This window comes from Fusarium redolens (assembly GCF_020744475.1).
Source record: "Fusarium redolens strain MPI-CAGE-AT-0023 chromosome Unknown BKA55scaffold_11, whole genome shotgun sequence".
In the NCBI taxonomy this organism is placed as follows: domain Eukaryota; kingdom Fungi; phylum Ascomycota; class Sordariomycetes; order Hypocreales; family Nectriaceae; genus Fusarium; species Fusarium redolens.
The window spans coordinates 263,060-286,305 of NW_025763674.1; the positions used below are offsets into that span (position 1 = coordinate 263,060).

The 23,246-nt window shown below is 48.7% G+C and overlaps 10 protein-coding genes across 10 annotated transcripts; 5 read left to right on the forward strand and 5 right to left on the reverse strand.

Annotated features, from left to right (window-relative positions):
• Positions 1 to 454: 454 nt before the first annotated feature.
• On the forward strand, positions 455 to 946 carry BKA55DRAFT_541007 (uncharacterized protein; the record flags this gene model as incomplete). Its single annotated transcript, XM_046190330.1, has 1 exon — positions 455 to 946. One exon carries the CDS (start codon positions 455 to 457, stop codon positions 944 to 946), a length of 492 nt encoding a protein of 163 aa, XP_046047313.1.
• A 585-nt stretch (positions 947 to 1,531) lies between these two features.
• On the reverse strand, positions 1,532 to 4,625 carry BKA55DRAFT_595307 (uncharacterized protein; the record flags this gene model as incomplete). Its single annotated transcript, XM_046195785.1, has 7 exons — positions 1,532 to 1,693; positions 1,756 to 2,015; positions 2,125 to 2,217; positions 2,301 to 2,520; positions 3,535 to 3,606; positions 3,694 to 3,754; positions 3,787 to 4,625. 7 exons carry the CDS (start codon positions 4,623 to 4,625, stop codon positions 1,532 to 1,534), a joined length of 1,707 nt encoding a protein of 568 aa, XP_046047314.1.
• A 522-nt stretch (positions 4,626 to 5,147) lies between these two features.
• BKA55DRAFT_573098 (uncharacterized protein) lies at positions 5,148 to 6,830 on the reverse strand. Its single transcript, XM_046193179.1, has 3 exons — positions 6,605 to 6,830; positions 5,684 to 6,550; positions 5,148 to 5,596 (listed from the first exon to the last, which is right to left on the reverse strand). Exons 2-3 carry the CDS (start codon positions 6,497 to 6,499, stop codon positions 5,555 to 5,557), a joined length of 858 nt encoding a protein of 285 aa, XP_046047315.1. The 5' UTR covers positions 6,500 to 6,550; positions 6,605 to 6,830; the 3' UTR covers positions 5,148 to 5,554.
• A 1,409-nt stretch (positions 6,831 to 8,239) lies between these two features.
• On the reverse strand, positions 8,240 to 9,386 carry BKA55DRAFT_516086 (thioesterase-like superfamily-domain-containing protein; the record flags this gene model as incomplete). The annotated part of the gene is made up of 2 exons (XM_046188059.1): positions 8,240 to 9,049; positions 9,096 to 9,386. 2 exons carry the CDS (start codon positions 9,384 to 9,386, stop codon positions 8,240 to 8,242), a joined length of 1,101 nt encoding a protein of 366 aa, XP_046047316.1.
• A 958-nt stretch (positions 9,387 to 10,344) lies between these two features.
• Positions 10,345 to 12,570, forward strand: BKA55DRAFT_541012 (bactericidal permeability-increasing protein; the record flags this gene model as incomplete). The annotated part of the gene is made up of 1 exon (XM_046190331.1): positions 10,345 to 12,570. The coding sequence occupies one exon, from the start codon at positions 10,345 to 10,347 to the stop codon at positions 12,568 to 12,570; it is 2,226 nt and encodes a 741-aa protein (XP_046047317.1).
• A 2,055-nt stretch (positions 12,571 to 14,625) lies between these two features.
• Positions 14,626 to 15,846, forward strand: BKA55DRAFT_516620 (uncharacterized protein; the record flags this gene model as incomplete). Its single annotated transcript, XM_046188100.1, has 1 exon — positions 14,626 to 15,846. One exon carries the CDS (start codon positions 14,626 to 14,628, stop codon positions 15,844 to 15,846), a length of 1,221 nt encoding a protein of 406 aa, XP_046047318.1.
• Positions 15,847 to 16,112: 266 nt separating this feature from the next.
• On the reverse strand, positions 16,113 to 16,689 carry BKA55DRAFT_541014 (Oxo-4-hydroxy-4-carboxy-5-ureidoimidazoline decarboxylase; the record flags this gene model as incomplete). Its single annotated transcript, XM_046190332.1, has 2 exons — positions 16,113 to 16,166; positions 16,216 to 16,689. 2 exons carry the CDS (start codon positions 16,687 to 16,689, stop codon positions 16,113 to 16,115), a joined length of 528 nt encoding a protein of 175 aa, XP_046047319.1.
• A 172-nt stretch (positions 16,690 to 16,861) lies between these two features.
• On the forward strand, positions 16,862 to 18,948 carry BKA55DRAFT_573106 (WD40-repeat-containing domain protein). Its single transcript, XM_046193180.1, has 5 exons — positions 16,862 to 17,081; positions 17,136 to 17,180; positions 17,234 to 17,672; positions 17,722 to 18,182; positions 18,235 to 18,948. The coding sequence occupies exons 1-5, from the start codon at positions 17,069 to 17,071 to the stop codon at positions 18,708 to 18,710; spliced, it is 1,434 nt and encodes a 477-aa protein (XP_046047320.1). The 5' UTR covers positions 16,862 to 17,068; the 3' UTR covers positions 18,711 to 18,948.
• A 322-nt stretch (positions 18,949 to 19,270) lies between these two features.
• On the forward strand, positions 19,271 to 21,028 carry BKA55DRAFT_573107 (uncharacterized protein). Its single transcript, XM_046193181.1, has 2 exons — positions 19,271 to 20,507; positions 20,560 to 21,028. Exons 1-2 carry the CDS (start codon positions 19,635 to 19,637, stop codon positions 20,737 to 20,739), a joined length of 1,053 nt encoding a protein of 350 aa, XP_046047321.1. The 5' UTR covers positions 19,271 to 19,634; the 3' UTR covers positions 20,740 to 21,028.
• On the reverse strand, positions 21,029 to 23,180 carry BKA55DRAFT_573109 (uncharacterized protein; the record flags this gene model as incomplete). The annotated part of the gene is made up of 1 exon (XM_046193182.1): positions 21,029 to 23,180. A coding segment is annotated over exon 1 (1,807 nt), but the record flags the coding sequence as incomplete, so codon positions are not given.
• Positions 23,181 to 23,246: the final 66 nt, after the last annotated feature.

The window sequence follows — 23,246 nt, forward strand, 5'->3', positions numbered from 1 at the left end:
CCGATATAACAAGGTCCCACGTCAAACCAGTACCTAAATGCATTTGATGCAAAATTGACTGACCTGAAATGAAGAAAACGAAAATTCCCTGTAAGGAGAAAAATAATTAGATTTATAATTAGATTAGGTTCTCACATCCAGATTGTCACTTACAGGCCATGTGGACGCTTTTACGGACAAGCGAAAGCAAGCAAGAAATTCAATTCAGGTCGCTCCAAGACCCACGTGTAACTTAAGTTAGCGCTTGCATGCAGCTGCACTATTGCTCAGAAGAGTCTAGACTAAAGTTGAATCTTGGATCTTGATTCCGCTTCATCAGGAACTGCCTGTGATCAACGAATCCTCCCGTCCGTCAAGAAACCCGTCCCGCTGACAAAGAGCCACAAACCAATCGCTTACGGCTCAACCAACCATACAGACATAGCTGTATCCAGTTTGTTTCACATCACCAAACATGGCACCCAAAATCAACTCAAAAAACCTGTCTTACAACGACTCAGCACCGCCATTTCTTGCTGCTCTGAGGGCTCAAGCCGCTGGTGCTACAGGCCCTGATCCACTACTCGCTGCGCAACGGAGGTCAGCTAAGAAGCGCTCCAGCAGTGAAGAAGCAGAAGATGTGCCGCTTGTCGTGGACGAAGACGGAAACGTTGTGAGTCTTGAAGTCGACAAGGATGGGGTTGTCAAAGACAATGGAGATTATGACGTGGAACCTGCAGCTGTGAAAGAAGCCGCCAAAGAGTCAGAGAACAAAGCTGCTATTGGAGGAAGAAAACGAAAGGTTGGAAAAGTCATCGGTGAGACTGCTGATGAGGCCAAGGCTGGGCATGACGGAGAAGATAAGAAGAAGGAGAAGGATGATGCTGAAAAAGAGCCAGCAAAGAACCGCAAACCCAAGAAGAAGGCCAAGAAGATCAAGCTGAGCTTTGACGAAGATGAAGGTTGAACGATATGGATGAGCAAGCTACATCACCTTTCTCATCACTTAGACTCGCCTTGAGCATCACTAGGGCCACACTCATACATCCATCTACAGCCAAGACACGATATTATCACACCACTCTGATACCCAGCATCGACCAGATGAGAGTCACGACTCCCATAATCCCAGGACTGGAGGTCAAAACATAGATGAAAGTGCACCAGACGTATGATAGAGTACTCGTCGTCTTGCGAAAGGGTACATCTTATTGGCAGTATTGAGTTTCATAACCGCAACTGGATGTTTCACATCCGTATCACGAAATGACATCAAATCAAGCTATACCTAGCACATGGAAGCCTGGAAAGTCATTGCTGATGTACACAAGCTCAACTGGATCCAACTGCTATTGTCACAAATACAACACAAGCCCAATACATAGTCAACATCAACTTCTGCAAGCTAACTTAGTAAATTGACACAGGGAATAAGGCATCCTAATCTACACGAAACGGCTCCTCTCCCCAGGGGCACCATGCACATCCATCTTGTTTTCCCTTGATGCTACAACCCAGTCTCCTCAATGCCTCTCAGCGCCATGTAATGCATTTATCGGTATCGGTACTCGGGCTTGATGTAATCGGCAAAGGTCTTGGGCTCCTCGAACTCGGGAGGGTGGTGGTGGTGGTGATCGTCCTCGGGACCGACGTAGTCCATCTTGTAGACGCTGCCGCACTCGGGGCATCGCTCGATGGGCCGCTCGCGGGTGATCTGGAGTTATAAATGTCAGCATTTCACTTCCGTCCGTCCGGAATTTCAAGGTCAGGACTCACGCCGAGCCAGTGGACGCTGTGAGAGTCGGCGGGGAAACCAGTGCAGCCAGCGAACTGCTCCTCACCAGCGGATCGGACCATGATGGGATCCTTCATCGTTCCGAGGCGGCTGGCGTCGAGAGGGCGCATGTCGAAGATGTCGACGCCCTCCATCTTACCGAGAATCTCGAGACGCTCGATACCGGTGGCCTGCTCGAGATCGGTAGGGACGGTTCCGGGGGCGGCACCAGGACCGAAGAGATCCTCCTCAGTTCTGATCTCTGTATGCGAAAGCTTGTCAGCGAATGTCGTACGTCACGTCACGATGCGTCGGCCGAGGTTACGGGGTGCCATTGAGGCAGCCGACGGCGGCATTGTCGGGCAACATACCCTTCAGAGTCTTGTAGGAGCCGACCTTCTTCTCGGCGGTGCCAGCAAGAGCAGCGGCCTGCTCGTTGGGGGTGGCAGGACGGGCAGCATCTCCTGTAGTGGAAGCAAAAACACTAGTCAGCCATCATACGACGATCGCCATTGGCTGGCTGGAGGAGCAAAATGGAAATGCGTACGGCGGACGAAAGAGGTGGTGAAGGTGCGAGCGACAGCAGGTCGGGCGGCGACGCGGCGAGCCGCAGTCAGGGCGGAGCGTTGCAGGAACATTTCGTTGATGGTTTGCGCCGGGCAATGGGGTCGAGCTTTGAGGATGACTCGGGATGGGCTGAGAGAGGTGTTGTCGAGGGATTTGTGAGGAATGGGCTGATTTGGGTCGAAGTTGGAGGATGGACCCATCTTCGCGAGTGAATTGGCCAATTGGAGTTGCTGTATTTCTGACCACGTGATCTGTCAAAAGCTCCGGCTCTTGACGTTCACGCAATTGTTAAGGCGAGTTTCGGAACGTCATCAAGAGCTTCAAGAGCTTGCAAAATGCCACAATTATCATTTGAAAACAGAAGAATAGCTCAAATCGAAGCTCTTATACTCAATTGGTGTTCGTGAAGCATCAGCTAGCACACATATGTTCTCACATACGTTGTGTTTACTCTGCCAAGATCTCAGCTGTCTTGCCTTTAGCAATCGTAGTGTTTGCCGAGGCTCGCTCAATATCAATTACATTTTGTTCACTCACATATATGCCAGCATATTCTATTAAATGTTATACTTGTAATCGGTTTATGACTGTTGCAATAAGCTTTGAAGCTTCGCACATCGTAAATAAAATTATTCATTTCTGAAAACATGGGGGTGAATTGTGAATAGCACATCTTAAGTGTTGATCGATACAGCTCTTGTACTTGTACATCATCATAGTACTTGGGACTAAATGAATATTTGAGACATACGTGTGTATTTACGAGATAGCAAGAAGGGAGTTAAGATAACCTAATTGCTCCGTCGTTGGAGAATTGAGTGAGCCTTCAGATGTATTGATTATTTGGTGGGTGAAAAACATGTTGCCTGTAATGACTTAATTGGAAAATGTATCACCTATTATTTAAAGCAAGAATTAACATGGACGCGGGCCTCCGTCGGTCATATTGATGTCGATAGTAGACTGCTTCGGAGTATCAGGATCTTGCAGGCCAGGACTTATTACAAATTTCTCAAAACTCAGAACGACTACATTCTATAAAGCAGCTTCACACCACCGGAAAGGATTGCATAAGGTCTACCAAGATATGCCTACTTAATGTAAGGAATCAAGTGAGGTTTGGTCTCGACTGTGTCCAAATGTTGACTCTGTAAAAGCAGACACACACCCATTACCTCTCAACCAGAGCATAGTAGATGATTTATTAGTTACACAGTATCACTCGCAAGCTCAGCTATAATCTCACTCGCTTCCCTCTGCACATCCTTCACAATATCCTTAGCATCCTGCACATCATGTATAAGCCCAACAGCCGCACCGGCATACGTCGCCAACCTCCCCTCTGGTCCCCACCCTTTATCCCCAGAATTCACTGCTTCATCATGTCTCCTCTTCAACTCTTCAAATTCCACACCTGCCTGATGATCATGGAAGCTCTGGTTGATGATACCCCGCGCGGGCTATACTGCTCTGGCCACCCCGTAGTACCCCTGAGATGGTTGTAAAGCATTGTTCTAGTCGTACATTGAGCTCCGTCTTTAGCTCGGATAATCTCTTGCTGGTAGCCTTTGCTGATACGGGCTTCGGTCGCGGCTAGAAAGCGTGTGCCCATTACTACACCTATTGCTCCCAGTGAGAGGGCTGCTGCGACGCCTCGACCATCTGCGATACCTCCGGCTGCGAATAGAGACATGCCTGAGTCACGAACCTGGTCTTCGATTTCAGGAAACAGTGTCATTATACCCAGACCGTCGGTGGCTCGACCATGACCACCCGCTTCTGCGCCTTGAACTACCAAAGCATTTGGGCGGTGCGCACTGTTGGCTACCTCAATACTCTCGTGGACAGTACCAATCTGTATCCAAACTTGTATCTCAGGGTAAACTTCCCTTATCTGAGAAGTCCACTCATCAAGCTCTTCTTGTCCTCGACGAGGCGCAAAAAGCCATGCTGCACAGGGTCTGTAGTCCTGAACAGCCTGAACAGCAGACTTGAGGTCGCCATTCCAGAGTTGAAAGCCAACACCAACAGGGAGAGTGCCTGTAGATGGAAATGCGGCTGGCAGGTTCTGGGAAGGTGAACTGCGTAGCAACTCTCGCACCGTGGCCAGGTCCTTCGAGGTATCTTCTGGCTTCGCTCCTGGTCCAATGAACCCAAGGCCTCCAGCTTTTGAAATCGCAAGAGCTAGGTGAGGTCCTGACATGACGCGCATAGGCGCGCCGATGATGAAGGGCGAAGTGGTCCAAGGGAACTGGCTCAAAAAGCGAGCCCTACTGGCTTTGGCAATCGCACCAGCTGTACTCATATCGGAATCTTATTCTCTTATTCTGCTCGGTCGATTAGCTGGATTTCGATCATTGGTTTGGTCTTACCTGCTGTTCAACGTGGAATTTGATCATTGAGATGCTCAGGGCGTTTGGAGATTGGAGAAAAAGCCACGTTCAACAGTGTGCGCAGTAACTCCCATATGAGCTAACCCAGGAAACGAGCACAATTTGAGCACTTCTATATAGGACTAATAGGTATTTCGGTAAGAAACCGAGATTATATGAATAGATCAACTTTACATCACGAAAGAGGATTACTTCATCATTCCGATGTATCCGATATACCCGATCATCGAGTTTCGCAAGAACCTTATGGCAATAATGGTTATTGTTTGTCACTTTTTTGCAAGTTGGTAACTGGAGGAGAGTTCATCTGTATATTTTAATTAAGTCACCAGTTCCAGACTTCGGCGTAGGTTGTTCACTGGCACGAGATTATGCTGGCAGTACAAACATTAGTACCAGTTGTCGTCATAACACGTCACTTGACAAGATGTTCATCTAGAAGACATTCCAATTTGCATGGAAGATAAGATCAAAGTTATGTACGCATCGAAGCAGGTAAGCACATATAGTATTAATGTAAACATGCGTGCAGCAGCTCAACATCTTCCAAAACGTATACCTTAGCAAATTGTCGTACAAACCCTCCCCAAACTCCGAACCAAAAAAAAAAGTGCAACGCACAAACGAATAGACCACTGGCATAATGCGAGCCACCCCTATTAACCCCATCTTCCATCCTCCGAATCTCGCACATCCTTCATCTTCGGAAAGTGACCAAACGGCTGAGGCTTGAAGTTCTCGAAAATGGGAAAGAAGGCTGGATGGGTCCCTGGATAAGAACCAGCTATTAAAAGATTACACCGATATCTCGGGACGCTCGACGATGAAACCCAAAGTGTGTTTAGAGCTTTGGATTCTCTTTCTGTTGTTGTTGTTGTGCCCGGTAAGCATTCACTCCTCCGTATGTTGACGGTTGAGCGGAACTCTTCTGGCGTTTATCAGATCGACTAATAGCTGACTGTCGAGTGAGTGTCGACGGAATCGGGTCGGGTTTCGAGCGTAGTTGGCTGATGCGTCCCTTACCAGATGTGCTGGTCTTGGTAATCCTGTATTTGTCCCCAGGCTTCCGGAAGCTGGCCAGTCGGCCTTGATAGCCAGCTGAGCGGATGATAGCGGCGCGCAGTGTAGGGTCCTCGTAGATTTTAGAGGAGCTCTTTGACCCAGAATCCTCACAGATGCTGAATACAATTCTTTTGATCACGTCTCTGCCGCTCTGAGCAGACATTGTGAACATCGATTGCATCTTCTTTGCAATACGCCATCGGAGGAAGTCCCAGGGGTCCATGGCAAGTTCCCCTTTGTGTTGTAAAACTCGCAGATCTGAGACCTTGCATGCAAGCTTGTACATCAATTCCTGCTCACACAATCCCTCTGTTGGTAGGTGATGCTTGGAGACAAGCTGGTTCGGATGGTACAATGAATCATGGCCGAAAATTTCACGGATCTTGCGATGCTTAGACACATTATCCATATGGAGCTTGTGTTGCTTAGCAAGATCCTTGTTGTGGGGGTCGAGTCGACATCGTTCCTTTGATTCTCTCTTCTTCTCTTCTTCCGAGCTCTCTTTTGCCAGGTAAGCCTCAAGGGAGGACCACCCTGGCATCCAGTAGTCGTCGGTCTCGGTGATCTTTTGCACTGGGGTGCCGATCAGGCATCGTGGTGAAATGTACTTCTCGCCATCTGGACTGATGTGGTAGACATCACCCCAGGGTTTACTGAGCATCTCGGTTACGGCTTCGGATGACACAGCCGCCTCATGACCATTGGCCAGGCTGCGATCTCCCATCTTGCCTTATCAGATGACCGGCAGAAATAGTGATCTAAACTGAGTCGTTGAGTTAGCAACTCCAATCAGAATTAGCATAAGGCTAAATACTAACCTAAGGCCAAGGAGAGTAAGAAGATAGTAGTTGCTGCTAGCAGGTGAGAATTAGTATTAAGCAAGGCAGAGAACACAGTTCAATAAGAGTAATTCAGTGGATAATAGAAAGAATAGAACTGTTTTAAGGGATAGAGCTTCTCGTCAGGCCTGAGAGCAGCGGAGAGAGCAGTACATCAAGGGGGCCAAAAGAAATTATTAAATCCTTGACTTACTTTGAAAGCTGTAGATATAGTTACTTAGGGATGGAAAGGGTTGTGTGATGTGTGAATAGCGATGTGTTTAAGGGAGAGAAGCTATAGAAGATTGAAATCTTCAGCGGTGCTCCTTCATATAATAATAATCAGTGTTGCAGGAAGAAGGCGAGGATAGTCTGCACCTAGGCCAAGCGGATCAAACGCAACTGGCAGTGAATCAGAGCCTAAGTTATAGTGCTGAACTTATGCCTCTCTGTAGACTAGGTTGCCGCGCAGTGGTGAACAGTGTAATTCCTGAATAAGGAGTGCGCTAATCGGTGAATGTCTATGTTGTCCTAATGTTTGCTGGTGTTTGTAGTGAGAATCTCAGCCTTTCCGCTGTTTGGATGCTGAAAGCTTTGTGTGGCTTGATGTTGTTGATGCCAGACAATGAAGTACGAGTCGTTGATGTGAAGGAGAGAGAAATCAGATGTGAAGAGTGGTGAAGATTATCTCCTACTTCTTTGAGGACTCCTATTGGGAAGGAGCCTCACGATGCGAGTCACTGCCACTGCAGACAGGAGACAATTATAAGATATCGTCTGCCCTGAAATGCTTTGCGTTATCTTAGGCAAGTACCGCAAGTGGCTTGACCTTGATGAGCAACAGTTTTCAGGAGCTGCGTGAACTACTGAGATTATGTCCTATGCGATGACGAGGAGTAAGGCGCCCCCCAACTCGCATCAAAGTTATTTAAGTTGTTAGACTAGAAGCCTCTGAAGGAGAGCTCTTATTTATATTATACTAATATTGGATTGTAAGATTGTAGTTATTCCCATGTATCTGGAATTGTTGACAGCTATAAACTCGAGCTTATCTGCTGTCCTTCTTTCTTATATGTATGAAAGACTAGGCCAGGTGCGGTATGAAGTTTAATGAGAATGAGTTTTAAAACTAAGACAGATTGAAGAGTGTCGTTAAGTGCTCCGGAACGAGGACGGATAGCGACGAAGATATGCAAGTGAAGAGATATAAGATGGGACTAGGTTCCTTACATGGTGGAAATAGCTGGGGCTTATATAGCTTAGCTGGGGTTCTAGAACTCTCCAAGAGTTTGTTCTACAAGCGATATGCTTCTAAAGAAACCTCCAATAGAGAGCCACACATTGGCTGGAGTGTTTACCAATCAGCTTGAGATAAGTTAACATATCTTGAATACGTGGTAAATTTAATATCAAGGGAGTGACTATAATGCAAGCTGATATAGTAATAAGTCTTGTCTCGGCCATACGTAAATGCAAAGGAATCGACAGTCAGGCACAAAAGATCACCCCATTCCCAGCACAACGCGTCCTTGAACAAATCAACCTCCTTTAGTAATTCTTGACACCGTCTATGTAGTGTTTCTATAAACCAAAACTTGGTATCGCTAATGATCCTTGACTCCAGTCACTGCTCATTATCAACATAGTTACAGCTTCGTCTCTCTTCCAGGCTTGGTCGTCATAGGCAGTATAATGCCATCCTGGTAGCCAGTCGCAACATGTTTTCCTTGCGGACTCCATATTAAACTTTCCATGGCGCCTCTGCCAGCACTGAATCTTGGCCAAGAGACTTCTTGTATCCACCATCCATCGCCTTCCATGACGGCCTCTTCAGCATTGACATGAACATAAAAAGAATAGCTTAGGCTTGCTGCGATGCCCAGGTCGTGGCCGTAGCCTAGATGGTTGCCTAGCATGAAAAGACTGTTGCGGTCCGCCTCGAATGCATGACATAGGACGTGTGCGTTTGTGTCTGTTTTCGGAAGCGGCTTGAGTAAGCGGTAGTATATCAGTTCTCTCCGGTCTGGTATAGCTTTATCTTCGTTGAAGGCCGACATGTCAACTTTGTACATGTCGAGGATAGGGAATGCTCCGTGGCCTTCATTGGGGAACTTTGCTTTCAGAGCATCGACGTCGGCCTGTGGACATGGATTCCACTGATCGGGTTTGCGTGATGAGAGTACGTCTTTGAATCTCTCCTGTGGCGGAATCCCTTGGACCTCATCAGAGCTAGAAACTGGTCGTTTGAAGGTGACGATACTGGTTAAACAAGGGCTGGCAAGAGGTGCTTCGGAGTCCGAGTCGGGAAATGGGCCCAATAGGTTACTTGATGGTTGGGTTGGCTGACGAGCGTGAACTAGACGTGTAGAAAAGGAACGGCTTGAATGGACTTCGGATACATCTAGGATGAAAGGGCGATCTGAAAGTCCGGGGTTGGTGAACACGGCGTGGATGGACTAAAGAGTATAAGTCTGTGTTCATTCATGTACAGACCTAACTCACATGGATTCCTCGTCTGTTCTCATCCGCATTGCCATGATCCTCCAGTTCGACTACACGGGTCGCTGCAAGAGCTGCTAGGGCATATACAACAGCACCATAAGCCCCCCTTGTGATCTTGGGAGGAGGAATACCGACAGCATCCCAAGGGAGTTCTTGACCCGGTGTCCAAGCTGGCTGCCGACTCATAAATCTCTGGACTACTTGTTGTGTGGACGGTGTATCATCCGGAAGCCTGGCCAGCTCCAAGGCTTCTTGGAATGAGAATCGCTTCCATTCTTTAGGCGTGCTCATTGAGCTTGGTGTTTCGGAGCATGTAACTTTAAGGCAATGCTTTGAAAGGCTGTGCGGCCAACATCAGATATTCGATCAATCAGAAGGTACTTCGAATTTATTTTCTCAGGCTCTTGGTGATGTTTCGCTTTGCGCAGTGTTGAACTTGTAGTTGTGAAAGTGTTGGAGGACGGGTGTTGATGCTGAGTACACCCGGCCCCACGCCAGCTGACGATGCCGAGGTCCGCCGATTGTCCTCCGGTCGCGGGACGTTCATTGTATTAATAAAACGTTGAAGTGACAAATGGCACATGTGAAAAGCCAACGAGGTTGATAGAGCATTAGATAGCTCAAAGCGGCATGAAACAATTGAAACAAACTTCTTTTTCGATGTATCGCGACGCTGCGAGGCTAACACATGAGAACTGCCTTATATTTGGTAGCATTGAAACTGGACAATAAGTGAGTTGGTCTGCCAGTATCATTTCACACCGAATCAAATCGCAAGGTCCGATGGTTGAATTGAACTCTCATATGTCAATCGTGATTAAAAGCACATATTGCTATCTTGCTGATTGCTAGAAATGCAAGATGATGCCAGTTGAATGCCTTTGTTATTGGCAGATGCATTCCCTACCAAGCCCTCTCATCATGGGCAGGTCGAAATTCTAAAAGAAAAGCATCATGGTTGCGAAATGAGCTGTATCACCCAATCACTGAGCTCTCTGTACAGCTGTAACTCCCAAAGATTCGCAAGGGTTGTGGTTGCCACAAGGTGTTACAGCTGTACTTGTAAGTCTAGGTTGCCTAGGACCTGAAGCTCCGGCAGAGTCATGACGTCGTCACTTTTAATCACTGGCATGGGTGTCTACTACAAAAGCGATCAAGTATGAGTCTCTTCTTCAACAAGTCATCCCAACCACAAAAAGTTACGACTTTCTAGATCATTACCGGGCAATTCACGCCTGCAGCTTTCAAAATGCTGTCGTGCTTTGGCATTGGTAAAAATCGAGAGGACGCAGAGCGCGAACCTCTGCTGCCGCGTTACAATGACGACACCAGCCTGCAGACGCGACTGCATGAGAAGCTCCATACATATCAAATGCTACGAGCCATATCTAAGGGATATATGCCAACCAATGACCAGCTTATCACTCACATGAGAACTCTTCTCTCAGCTCAGATATTAAACCCCGAGAGACAAGAGTTGAGCCCCTCTGGACGAGCCCTGGTCAGAAGCATCAAGCTATGGATCAAACAGTTCATCGAGGTCTTGCAACACAAGAACAGCAAGGATCAGATTCAGGACTTCATCTGGTACCTTACCAAAGCTCGTCTGGATGTCGACGTCGCCCATATTGAGCAACGAGCTGCCAGAGCAAAGGTCCGAGCCGATGCTGTCGCAACCTACAAGAGCTTGCAAACCGTTGGATCACTTCTCTTGACCAACTCCGATTTCCGCATCTTCCTGTCCGACCTTAGCACTGTTGGAAGAGAGGTCCTTCGAGACACTGCCTTCACCCTGTCTGACGTCTCTAAACAAGCTGGTGAGGCCATCAAGCCCTCCAAGGAGGAGGAGGAAGCTCTGAAACATGCAAATGGCAATGGCAAATCGCCTGCTCCACCTTCCAACGAAGATCTTAAGAATGAGGTTATAGATGTCGGTGAGACTGTCAAAGATGGTGCTATTGAAGTGGCCGACGGGGCGGTACAGAGCATCAAGGAACATGTGAAGGGCGACGAAGGTGATGCGCTCGTGAAGCGCCTCAAGCAGACCGTGATGAACCTCCGAAAACGAACAGACTACAAGGAGTCGGTATCAACAATCTCACTTCTCATCCGCCGCTACCTGCTCGCATATTCTCACGCAGCTGCCGCAACAGTAGAAGCAGTCGAAGAGGATACCCAGCCCAACCCAGAGGCCGACAAGGCAGTCCACAATTTCTGGTTGTTCATCACTTCCCTCGGTAAGCGTGAGCATTGGGATGAGGTCAAGAAATCATTCGAAGCAGTTGTCGATGATGGAAAAACCGACCCCAACTTTGATGAGCTTGTGCGACAGATTGGAAACTTGGTGCAGGATATGCTGAGCGACCCAGACTTCTTTGACAACATCGAGGAGCGATTCCAGGAACTACGCAAGAAATCCAACGAGCTGACTGCCAAATCGTCAATCCGAGACGACCTCGACGCCTTGCTTTCTAGTCTGTATGCTGCTTTCCGTTCAATCTTGGATGATCAAGATATCAAGAAGCTCATCCACACGACTGAGAGGATTGCTCTTCTGTTGTCACCAGCCGGCGAGTACGCTAACAGCGACCTGGTCACCGACACAATCAACATTTTTGTCCCTCTCCTCATCCAGGCTATCCAGTACATCCCCATTCCACGTGTTGAAGTGTCAGCACCCGCCATCGATCTTCTGCTTGAGAATCTCATCCTTGAGCCCGGCCGCACCATTAATGCAAGCTCTTTCCTGCCCTTCCAGCTCAACATCTCAACCTACAATGATGTTCAAGTGAGAAAGGCACTTCACGGAACGCAATCTACCATGAAATCAATGATGAAAGTGACTGTGTCTGGCCTCTCTATTGCAGCCGACGACCTGGGTTACTGGTTCCGTCTACACTCTGGTCTTTTCCGAATGGTTGATGAAGGTATCGCAGGATTCCACCTTGATAAGCGCGGCGTGGACATCACTCTTGACCTCGAAATCGGAAAGGATCGCCTGGAACAGATCGTCTCCTTGCGCGATGTCAAGGTCCGCATCCATCACCTTGATTACACACTGAGCAAGTCCAAGTTTGCTTGCCTCGCTTGGATCCTGAAGCCATTGGTCCGACCCATCGTGCGCAAGGCTCTTGAGGTCAAAATTGCAGCTTCCATTGCCGAGGGTCTTCATTTCCTGAACCGTGAAATGCTTTATGCACGGGAGCGTCTCCGTGCCACACGGATTGCTGATCCAAAGGACCTCTGGACGTTCATTCGAGCAGTTGCTGCACGTCTCGTTCCAGCGCCCGATCCAGACATCGACGCCCGCGTTGGCGTCAAAGCAGGGTCAGGCGTGTTCCAAGGGCGGTATGCACCTGGAAGTCTGGTCAAGCTGTGGGAAGATGAAGGCAGGGATGCAGAGCAGAGGCTCTTTGAGTATGAGCAGGGAGGATGGAAGAATGATATCTTTGACGTTAACACAAGCCGAGTTTAAGGTTAATTTGCGATGCATCATGTATAGTATTTCTGGTACACTCATTAGCTGGGTTGCGAGGCATGTTGGAGTTGCTGGTGTTTGTTTTAGGGTGGCAAGGTAACAAGGCTATAGGCAAAAGGGCACATGTTAAGATGGCGCGGGATGAATCAAATTTTTTATGGTGAGTGAAAAGTCGAGAAAGTCCATGACAGAATGAATTGAAGACATTGGACAGCTGTAATGCCGTTATATCCGCTTCAGGAATGTCGTAACGCTCAACGTCTAAACGTCAAATCGGGAGTGAGATTTGGGCAAGGTAGCATCTGAGAAGAAGTTCTCCGCTTAGAATGGCCAAAATACATCCCAATGATACCACAGTACATGAATACACATATGTACGCGTGTGCATTTGGTGCCAGGGGATGTGATCTCTCATGTTTCTCAATCTTAACCCCAGAAACAGCGGCCGCCTCCGTCTAAGCCCTAAAGCCGATCCCCAGAGTCGAGGGTCCAGTAGAAGAAGAGCATGGTACAGGTATACCAATGGAGTGGTTTCAGCTAAAAGAGGAGGTGGCAGTTCTAGAGCATCGACAGTAATGAGCCAAGTCATACTGCTACTGTACCTCTGTGTGAGTTGGCTTGTGGCTAGGATAACTCTAGTGGAATAGTTTTGTCACGAGGTTGGAGGAGAGTTGACAGTCACGAGATATTTACTCGAAGCATAGTACATAGCATAAGCTGAGTAGACCTACTTGGTTATTTTGAGCAGGTCAATAGCATAATATGATCTGACCAGGATACAAACTCTGTCCGCCGCATTGATGCTTCTTCTCTTCTCATGAGCATCTATCCATTCTGTTTGACCAAAACCTCTCGGGTTTCCTCCCTTGTGATCCCTGCTGATTGATTTTCCATCCCCCCCTTTCTGCCCGACCATCTGGTCTCAGCCAACGAAAAAGCAAGTTCATCTTGTTGATCCCTGTATCCTAGAACGCTTGATTCAACCGCCTGACCAACGCCCCCGGCCTATGAGAGATGCTGTGCAACCATGCCTTTTGCCCCGGATGGCTTACCCCGGACTTGTTTCTTGGGTTTTTCTTGGGTATGTTACCTCGAGGACGACAGTATAGGATATACTGTTATTCGACTAGTTTTCGTGACTGACCAAAACTCTGTCTCTGGCTTCGGTCTACGAATAGGATAGACAGGCATGCTGATGTATTAGGATACCCCTGTAAACCCAGGTCATGGTTGTTGCGCCTTGGCCAGAAAAAGCAAACCGAATGTCGCAGTCAGCATCTCAACTCGCTCGCTCGTGTCGGCCCCGGATTTCCCATCGAATTGGTTCGGCATGATCCTTGTTCCTATTGCTTGCACTTGCAGGAGACTAGCTGCTGTAGCTTGGGGTTGATCTGTCTTGGTGCTCCTTGTCCAAGACCAAGACGACCTTTCCCCTCTTCAGTCTTTGATTTCCTCCATCATCAGTCACCATTTCCAATCTCATTCTAACTCTTTTACTCTTATCGATATCTTGTCTTGTCTATCAATTTCTTTATCTCTCCATCTGACTATTCTGAGTCGGAAATACCATTTACTGTTGCTCCCCTTATTCCGATCCCGCCTAGCTTTGGCCTCAGCTCAGTTCCCCACTTTCGCTTGTCGACAATCACGCCAGTTATCCACCAGCATTGAACGTCTTCACTCTTGAGTAGACAACTCTTGACGGCCTGAGAGGCTTGGGAGAGGCATATTAGATGTATGGAACTGTCCTGACTTGACTCTGCTGCAACATTGAGGTCAAACGAGTTGCGTCAATTTGGTTGAAGTCATAGCCGGACATTTCAAATACCCAGCTCTTCACGCATCACCAGATCAAACTTGTGATTACATCTCCAAGTCGAATCATTATCAGCTGAAACTCTTCGGCACTGAAGGCCAGATCTCTCCTCCTCGGCTTTTCTAACACCTGGCCAGCACATCCTCTCATCTTGTTTCATACTGGTTAAAGCGGATGGATCGGACCAGGCAGCTCTGACAGCACCCCACCCCTCAGACGAAGCGCAAGCTGTCGTAATGGAGGTAGAGGCTAATGGACAGAGCTCAATCAATCTTCTTGAGCCCTGGCGCTGCCATTCTGCAGGCGGTTGCCACGATGACCTCCCCATTTCTCCACTGGATCTCGCTTCCGATGACTTGACTCAAGTCCCAAGATGTTCCGGCTCAGACCCTTTATTCGAAGCATTGATGGGAGATTCTAAGTATCGTACTGTCCGGAAAGCAGAAAGTACCGAATGTCATCGGAAGCCAAATGGAAAAGAAGCGTTAATCCCGAGGTCCCGACCCGAAGGTCCGGGATTCTCATTTCCGTCAACAGAGGATACAAGAAACAAATCCAGCCCTTTAGACATACGGCCTCAACTGTTATTAACGGGACCTCGCGGGATCAAGAGAAAACGCTGCAAGTCCGATGTCGATGGCTTCAACACGGCCGACCTGTGTGTCAAGAAACGTCGGCTTCGTGCTGAACTCATCACCAGCCGTCTTTCTCAGCCTTATTCCCAACCTGCAACTCACATTCTAAACCGAGAAGGTCAAGAAGCTGGCGATAAACGATTCTTAAAGATGGCTACTTCAGTTGATATGACCCGAAGGATCGCACATCTTCATGCAACTTCATTCCTCCGCTTCTCGACAATGAATTGTTTGAGGAAGAGGTTGAGTCTTGGCCAGGCCGCAGGCAACAAGAAATATGAGCAGGAAATTGCAACTATCACATCGAAAGCTGCCGGCAAGACGAATTGGCGACCTCCGATGCTCCAGGATGCCTCGGCAGGCAAATCTCTGAGGATCTCACCAACGGGCACCGGAATTATTGGACCTTCAGGCATGATGGTATCGTCGGCTAGACTTCAACCGAACCACCCACCTCAAAAGATATTTCAACATCCAAAGCCCACATCGTGTCGACTATCCAATCCCGTGGCCCTTCCCCTACCTGTTAGTGATGTCGCTGCAACGAAAAAGCGTACATCACCCCGACTCTTCCCCATCCCATCACCGGAGTTACGACCTACAGCACCTTTACCTCCGCTGGACGATCTCGAAGAGGATAGTTTTGCATACATGCACCCTGCAGATGACGACTGGGACGACGTGGGCGATGATCAAGATAGTGTATATTCTGACTTCAGCGTTTTATTTGGACAGAGCGATGATGGCAACAATGGCGAAGAAGACAGATCGTATGAGGAGTATCTCGACGAACTCGACGGCATCTGCTGGATGTCGAGATAGTTAGGCAAATATATAGTGGCGTCTCTGGGCATCTCGGGGAGCATCTAGAGCATTTAAAGGAATTATGTAAAGTATACTTCTAGCATTGGGTGGCAATATGTTCTTATTCATGTTCAATATGGCGATATTGAAGCATTATCCAGCCGCAAGGACCGGGACAAAAATAGGCTATACTGGCTTGTATTATTATTCGGCCAGATGGGGAGGCTTAGATACACCACAGCTCAAGCAACGGGTAACAGATTGTTATTGATAAGTGATTATGTTTATGGCTTCACGCCAAGTTTAGAGGCTCTGTCATTCGCAATATCACACATTGCCTAAACACCCAATTAGCAACAGAGGCTCTAACACACAATTTGCACATACCTGTAACGCTTCATCGACCTCTTTCGAAAAGTCGCCTCTTGAAATCCTAGCCTTCATGTTCTCCATGATCTCAGGCCTTCCCCGTCCGTTCACAAAAACGACATATCGTAATCCGGGGAACTTTTCCTCATACTCCCTGTTCAGCTTTGCCAATTCTTCGCCTTGGCCTTGCAGGTTGGCCTGCTCTGCAGCTGACTGTGCTGAGTCAACTTTCTTGGCTCCTAAACGGGGATGTGATCCGAGAATTGAGAGAAGAGTCTCATCTGGGTTGGCTGATGAGTTCGAGGAGGCGAGGGAGGCGAGGCGCGTTCTGCAGGCCTCGATTAACTCCGGGTATGATGTATACCCAGAGTCCCGCACAGTAGGGAGGAGGGTTAAATGAATTGCTGGACTGTGCTCGAATAACAGATCTAAAGTCTTGATCTGCTCTGCTTCGTCTGCTACACGAAGGTCTTGAGGTTGAGGTAGAGCCATGATTGATGTTGATATTGGTGCTATTCGTTCCAATTGTCACAGTGCGTATTCAATCTATACTCAGCATTCACCAACAACGCAGAAAATAACTATATCACTCAATAGCTGTTATCGACAAGCAGTCACATCAATTATCGGATTACGGAGACATGCGAACTCGCTATTACCGGTGCTCCCCGCGTTGAGACAAGCATCAAGATGATGCACGATAAGATACCGTCCACCTTATCTTATCATCCCGTGATCCAAAGCTCTGGTCAGTGCACTGGCAAAATCTCGACTAGGCAATTGTCGTCGCAACAGAGCTTCGAGACGTTGATTTGCGCTATACCTGACGACCAGCAATTGAAAGCTCCACGAGCTCAAATTTGTAGTCGCCATGCTTTGTGGAAGTAAGTTGTGCAGTTTTGTCATTGATAAGTAACGGTGCGCTAATGTTTTGACAGTTTCTGGAGAGGCTCCTCAAGAGCCCGTCGTTTCTAAGAAGTCTGGTATGTCTATCAACATCATCAACGCGCAGCTTTCATAGCTAACTCAGTAAAAGGTGTTGTTTACGAGAAGCGCCTTATCGACCAATACATCAACGAACATGGCACCGAGCCCGATTCTGGCGAGGCCCTGACCACCGATGACCTCCTCCCTATCCATTCGTCGCGTATTGTCCGACCGCGTCCTCCTACCCTCACATCGATTCCCGCTCTTCTCGCTACCTTCCAGAACGAATGGGACGCGCTTGCGTTAGAGACATATAACCTCAAGGAGCAGCTTGCGCGCACCAGAGAGGAGCTTGCCACAGCGTTGTATCAGCACGACGCTGCTGTCCGAGTTATTGCACGACTTACGAGGGAGCGAGATGAGGCTAGAGATGCTTTGAGTAAAGTCACTGTGACGGGGGGTGCGGTCGATGGTGATTCTATGCAGCTCGATAGCGTGGAGAAGCTACCAGAGGAGCTTGTTGCCAAGGTGGACGAGACTCATCAGACGTATGTGGTAACCCTACAACTATACGATTCGAAACTAACGAGCATGCAGACTATCAAAGGGTCGCAAGAAGCGCCCTGTCCCCGAGGGTTGGGCTACCGGCGAAGAGATTTCAGCTTTCGAGAGCGCAACTACACACTCCCTACCCGTTCCTGAAGCTACCGCCCTTACTGTCGGAGGAACCAATGCGGCGGCTGTTGGAGGCTTGAAGGGACAGGCAGTTGTCTACTCTACCACCGAGGATAAGGTCGAGCAGTCTCTCTCAGTGGGCGAGCCTGTCACAGACGCTGTTTGGGCTGAGGCTGGTGTCGCTTTTGCGACTGGCCAAGGCAGTGTCAAGGTCTTCCAGGAGGGTAACCAGGTTGCGTCACTGAGTGAACATGCTGGTGCTGCTACAGCATTGAGCCTGCACTCCTGCGGTGAGATTCTGGCCTCTGTTGGTACGGATAAGAGCATCGTGTTCTACGACTTGGTCGCACACAAACGTGTCGCCCGTGCTTACACCGATGCTGGTAAGTTTCCCCTGGTACACCAAAGGATTATTCTGTGCTAACGTGTTCCCAGCTCTTACATCTTGTGCCTTCCACCCTGATGGTCACCTCTTTGCCGCCGGTACCACTTCAGGCGAAATCAAGCTCTTCATGACCAACACCCTCGAGCAGGCCGCTTCTTTCAGCTTGGGCGCCCCTATCCAGGCTCTCAGCTTCTCCGAGAACGGTTACTGGTTCGCAGCTACAGCCAAGGGCCAGACCATGGTCACTATCTTTGATCTGCGTAAAGAGGGAGACGCGGCGGTGGCCAAGGTTCTTGAGACTGGCGGGCCGGTCCAGTCCCTGGCGTGGGACTACAGTGGCCAGTTCCTCGCCACTGGCGGTGCGGCTGGAGTTACAGTGCAACAATTCACCAAGTCCAGCAAGAAGTGGACCGAGCCTTTGAAGAGCTCTACACCCTCCGTTGCTGTTCGGTGGGGAGAGTCTGCAAAGCAGCTCGTAACAGTCAATGGCGAGGGTGTGGTTAGCGTACTTGCAACAAAGGAATAGACTGGTATTTAGATGGAATTTTATTGAGGAGGAGATGGCTGGACGATTCCCTTGATAATCTGTATTATAGGCCCGAACAAAGGGTCAAAGCAAAGCACAGAGGTTGGTGTTTGAAAATTGATAATTATGGTTCTCTGATATTGCACCTTGTCCTCAGGGAACAAGAAAACTTCTGACCTTTAGATAAGGGACTAAAAATAACTAGTCTAAGGTCTACTAAATCTATACTGAATTACATAGGTCTTTTTTGTCATTTAGGATAGAGGTCCTAAGTTTTCTTGCCTCCCCTAAGCTTGTGTATTGTTTACCTATTGACCCTCCAAAACAACAACACAACAATCATCATAAAAATCACCATGAGCCTCAATACAACAAGGTACCTATTGACAGTGGAGCCAGGCGGCATAACCCCTTGTAGAGAAGCCTTGAAGCCTATTCTTAGTGGCTACTTAGCGGGGTAAACAGTGTTCGCCAGTGCAGGGTCTCTAGGCGCTAGAGTCCTGTCGTCACATGGGGAGCAGCCTTGCATCGATCGTCAAAGTAGCGACATTCAATTTCAACTTCCTTTCATACAACTAACTTTGATGCTTACCAACCTTCACCTCCTCACGACCACGCCTCCCCACGATACGATACGATACGATACAGACGCTTACGAAACCTCTGACCATAATTCTATGTCTCATCATATAATTCGGTCTTGCTGCCACCGCGCATTTGCTTAGCTTTCTTTACTCGCTAATCGCCACACTTTTCATCTGCTTCGCCTTGGGCCGCCATTCACTGTATAAGTGTCCATTGCCTCAGGTGATACTCAGGAGACTTTATGCCGTGAATACGATAAGAGAGAACACATTGTATCTCGAATTATAACCGCCTACACCTCGATATCTCGCATCCTAAGTCCTACACCACCCGCCCAACATGGCTGAAAACAGCGACCCTCTCGAGATATTCGAGGCGGAAAGGGATGAAGATTTTGAACATTTTTTCGAAAGCGCTTACAGACCACGGCCAAATACTGGAGATCAACTATTTCTCCCACATCCCAACGCACCCGCTGCATATCACAACACACGCCACGTTCGCCGCTCACGAGTTGCTCGAAATTCGGCACTACACCAAGAACCACAAGAACCTCCCCCTGTGATTGACCTCACAGAAGAGCCTGATTCTCCCGTCCAATCACGAGCTAGGCTCGACATTCTTCAGCCCGCGAGACCACCTGCAAGGAATCCGCGTAGAACGAATTCCCAGCGCACATCACCACCTCAGTTGGCACGAACCGACGGTACTTTCGTGGGACGTACAGCGAATGTTATTGACTTGACTGCGGACTCACCTGAAGACGAACGATCACATTTTAGAGGGAGACGCGAAGTGCCTCGACCGGACGAGTTGATTGAGCTGGAAATAATAAGCCAGCGGCCAGCTCTGGGATCTCTACCAAACTTTGCTGCCTTTGGCCCCTTCAGGAGATTGGCTGGTATTTTTGGAGCTGCAGATATAGCTTTCAACCCACCTAATCTCGACATTTCACGCAACGCATTCGCCCGACAACCGACCCCGAAGCCACAAATGTCCCCACCGCCCCCAACGCGAGAAGGGTTCACTCGCAATACCTGCACTGACCCGGAGAAGGAGTCCGAAAGCGTGGTCATCTGCCCAGCCTGTAATGAAGAGCTGGCTTATGACCCAAGCGGCACAGTGACACAGAGCTCTGTGGGTACGCAGAAGGGAAAGCGAAAGCGAGCACCGGGAGAACACCACTTCTGGGCCGTAAAGAAGTGCGGGCATGTGAGTTTTGCAGTGGTGCATGTGGATTGCCACCGGAAACTAACATCTACAGGTCTACTGTGCCGATTGTTACGAGAACAGAAAGCCTACGAAGGCGAACCGCGATGGCGTAGGCTTCCTAGGTCCTGATGGACGGGCTGCGTACACGACTCCAAATGATCTCCGATGCGCAGTGGACGGCTGTGATACCAAGGTATCAGCAAAGACGGAGTGGGTTGGAATCTTTCTTTGATTTGCTTCCCTGAGAAAAACCTCACCTGTGATCATGGGAGTTGGGGGGCCAACGAAGTCATGAATGACGATAGGGACACTGCGAGCATAGCATTGGCGTTAGGGATTGTATCTATCAGACCCCCCCTTTTTTTTTTAAGTCTGCAGAGCTTGTTTTCACGGTACAGCGGTGATTTATGTGATTTCATGGTGAGGACCAGGGGTTGAAAGACAAGGATGGCTTGGTCGCGTAGAATAACTAATTCTAGCTAAGGCATCACTTCTCAAACAAAACAGGATAACATTCTAAACGCCGTCGCTATGTCGTGAGTAAAACATGCATATCTTTGCCACCCAGCACCCGTACAAAAAGGGTGATATAATGCCCCTTAACTCCGATCCATCGTGTGGTCCCATGCCATGCTGTAATTCCTCCCAGTGTTGTGCAATTCGGCCATGTCGGTAGTCGTCATCCAAGGTACATGTTTATCGTTATATCATGAAGTCTAGGTCCAAATCATCGACCCATTCGCCGCCATATGACTCTTGCGAAGCACTAAGTGCAAAAGGCTGTTGTGGCGACTTTTGGTTTTCTTTGCTTTCTTGCGGTAGTGGTGGTAGGTGTTGTTTCGGAGTCTCTACTCGTTTTGGTGGGATCCGAGGGTTAATAATGTTAGGGTTGTTGGATAGTCTAGGTAAGGGCTTCTTAGGAGGTTGTTTAGGTTGTTGAGGCTCAGCTCGCTTTGCGGGAGTGGTCGTGCTGGCATGCGGTGCTTTGTGTAGTGAAGGTGGTGTCTTGAACGGAGGTTTTCGTGGTTGATTGCATTGAGCTCCATGTGGAGGAGGGTTAGAAAACACTGGTGGCTGTTTTCTTGTAGTTTCACGTGGTTTGCAAATTCTGCGGGACTCTGCTTGGGCTTGCTCGATCATACCAGCCTGGATACGAGCTCGCTCGCGTTGCTGAATCTTCTCCAATGCAGCTGTACGACGACTTCTCTGTAGAGCTAGACACATTCTTTCGTGTGAGCCAGAAGAAGTGAAGAAGCGTCTTGGTGGTGGAGGTGGCGAGTCCGAGGCGGGTTCGAGTGCTGGTAAAGGGGGCTGGTCTGGTGATTTCTCTGGTCCTTCATCGAAAGATTCCTCTTCCTCTTCTTCTGCAATAGGGGTCAAGTGTAAAGGAGCAGATGGCATTATGCCCTCATCCAGCTCTTCCTCAAGTTCTCGGACTTGTTGAGACGATGAAGGGAAGAAATCGTCCAGGTTGAAGAGAATAGCTTGCGTGCTCATGGGTGGTTCTTGGTGCGGTGGAGATGGGGATCGTGGTTCCAAGTTGCGTTGTGGAAGAGGCGGTTTGGCAAAAGAGACTGGAGGAGCAGGACGCTGTAAGCCCAGATCTTCTGCGTAGCGATTCGGTATGGCTCGTCTGGTGGTCTCCACAGGCTGTTTTAATACAGGAGATGCTGCTTTGGGTGGTTGATCGCAAATCTTGCCAGCTCCGTGATTCGTCTTGGATTTTGGATTGCCCATAGCTGCTTCAATATCCTCAAGAATTCCCAGGGCCAGATCTTCTTCAAAATCCGCATCCAATTCATCCTCCATTCCTTCTAGCTCTATTTCGGGCATTGGTGGGTTTTCTGGTGCCGTTTCCGGTTCGTCAAGGGCTTCTGTTTGTTCTGTAGGTTCTGCAATTGCCTCTTTTTCCATCTCAGGGCATTGAGGGTTTGGTGATTCCCGTGAGGGTTTGGGTGGTAGGTCCTCGACAATGGTTTCCATGGCAGCATCAGATATTTCCTCATCGTCTTCGTGTATGCCATCAAGCTTCTGCGCCTTAGTCGCCGGTTGTTGTGGTTCTTCATCGCTTCTTATCGCTTCATTCATGTCCGTATTACTCCCATTCGCTGTCGCATTCTCGTCTTTAACGCTGTTCCCTTGGGCGTCTCTCTTCTTTGAAGTACTATTCCCTCTCACAAACCATGAAATCGTTTCTTGACTGGGTCGAACATTCACCAGAGGCAATCCTTTCTTTCGTTTCGCTTCTTTCTCCGCTAACTCTTTCTCCTTCTTCTTGTCCCTCGCAACCTTTGCCTTAGCAGCCGCCTTCTCCCGTTCGAATTCCTTTCTGATTCTTTCCTGCTCAGCCCTCTCTTGTCTCCGTGACTCTTCCCGTGTGAGTTTAGGGCCTTTATTGGCTGCTTTGTAGGCGTTCCGGACTTGTTTCGAGGTCATGGGCCGCAAGGGCGGTTTGTCGGGAGAATCCGCATGACCCGGGAATTTCGGGATGACCGTGAACGTGCGCTGGCCCATGTTGAACTTTGAGACGACATTTGGCCAGGTTGCACGACAGGCGGATGTAGTGGGATGAGGTTGGTGGTGGTGATTGAGTTTGGAAGTGGCATGGAACGCGTGGGGGAGGGGACTGACGCGAGGTAGAAACGAGATCACGTGAGTCCATGAACAATAACTATGACAGGAACATCAATTCTCGCAACAGCAAGACCGTTGAATTATTGATAACGAACTTCTCAGATT

What these genes read in the sequence shown, in the direction of transcription:
- BKA55DRAFT_573106 (XM_046193180.1), top strand. An exon ending in GTGGACGAGACTCATCAGAC is followed by an intron (nt 17,673 to 17,721) that starts GTATGTGGTAAC and finishes ACGAGCATGCAG; the next exon opens with ACTATCAAAGGGTCGCAAGA. An exon ending in CCGTGCTTACACCGATGCTG is followed by an intron (nt 18,183 to 18,234) that starts GTAAGTTTCCCC and finishes ACGTGTTCCCAG; the next exon opens with CTCTTACATCTTGTGCCTTC.
- BKA55DRAFT_573107 (XM_046193181.1), top strand. Translation starts at nt 19,635, where the DNA reads ATGGCTGAAAACAGCGACCCTCTCGAGATATTCGAGGCGGAAAGGGAT. An exon ending in CCGTAAAGAAGTGCGGGCAT is followed by an intron (nt 20,508 to 20,559) that starts GTGAGTTTTGCA and finishes TAACATCTACAG; the next exon opens with GTCTACTGTGCCGATTGTTA.
- BKA55DRAFT_573098 (XM_046193179.1), bottom strand. Translation starts at nt 6,499, where the DNA reads ATGGGAGATCGCAGCCTGGCCAATGGTCATGAGGCGGCTGTGTCATCC. An exon ending in CCGACCCGATTCCGTCGACA is followed by an intron (nt 5,597 to 5,683) that starts CTCACTCGACAG and finishes GTGAATGCTTAC; the next exon opens with CGGGCACAACAACAACAACA.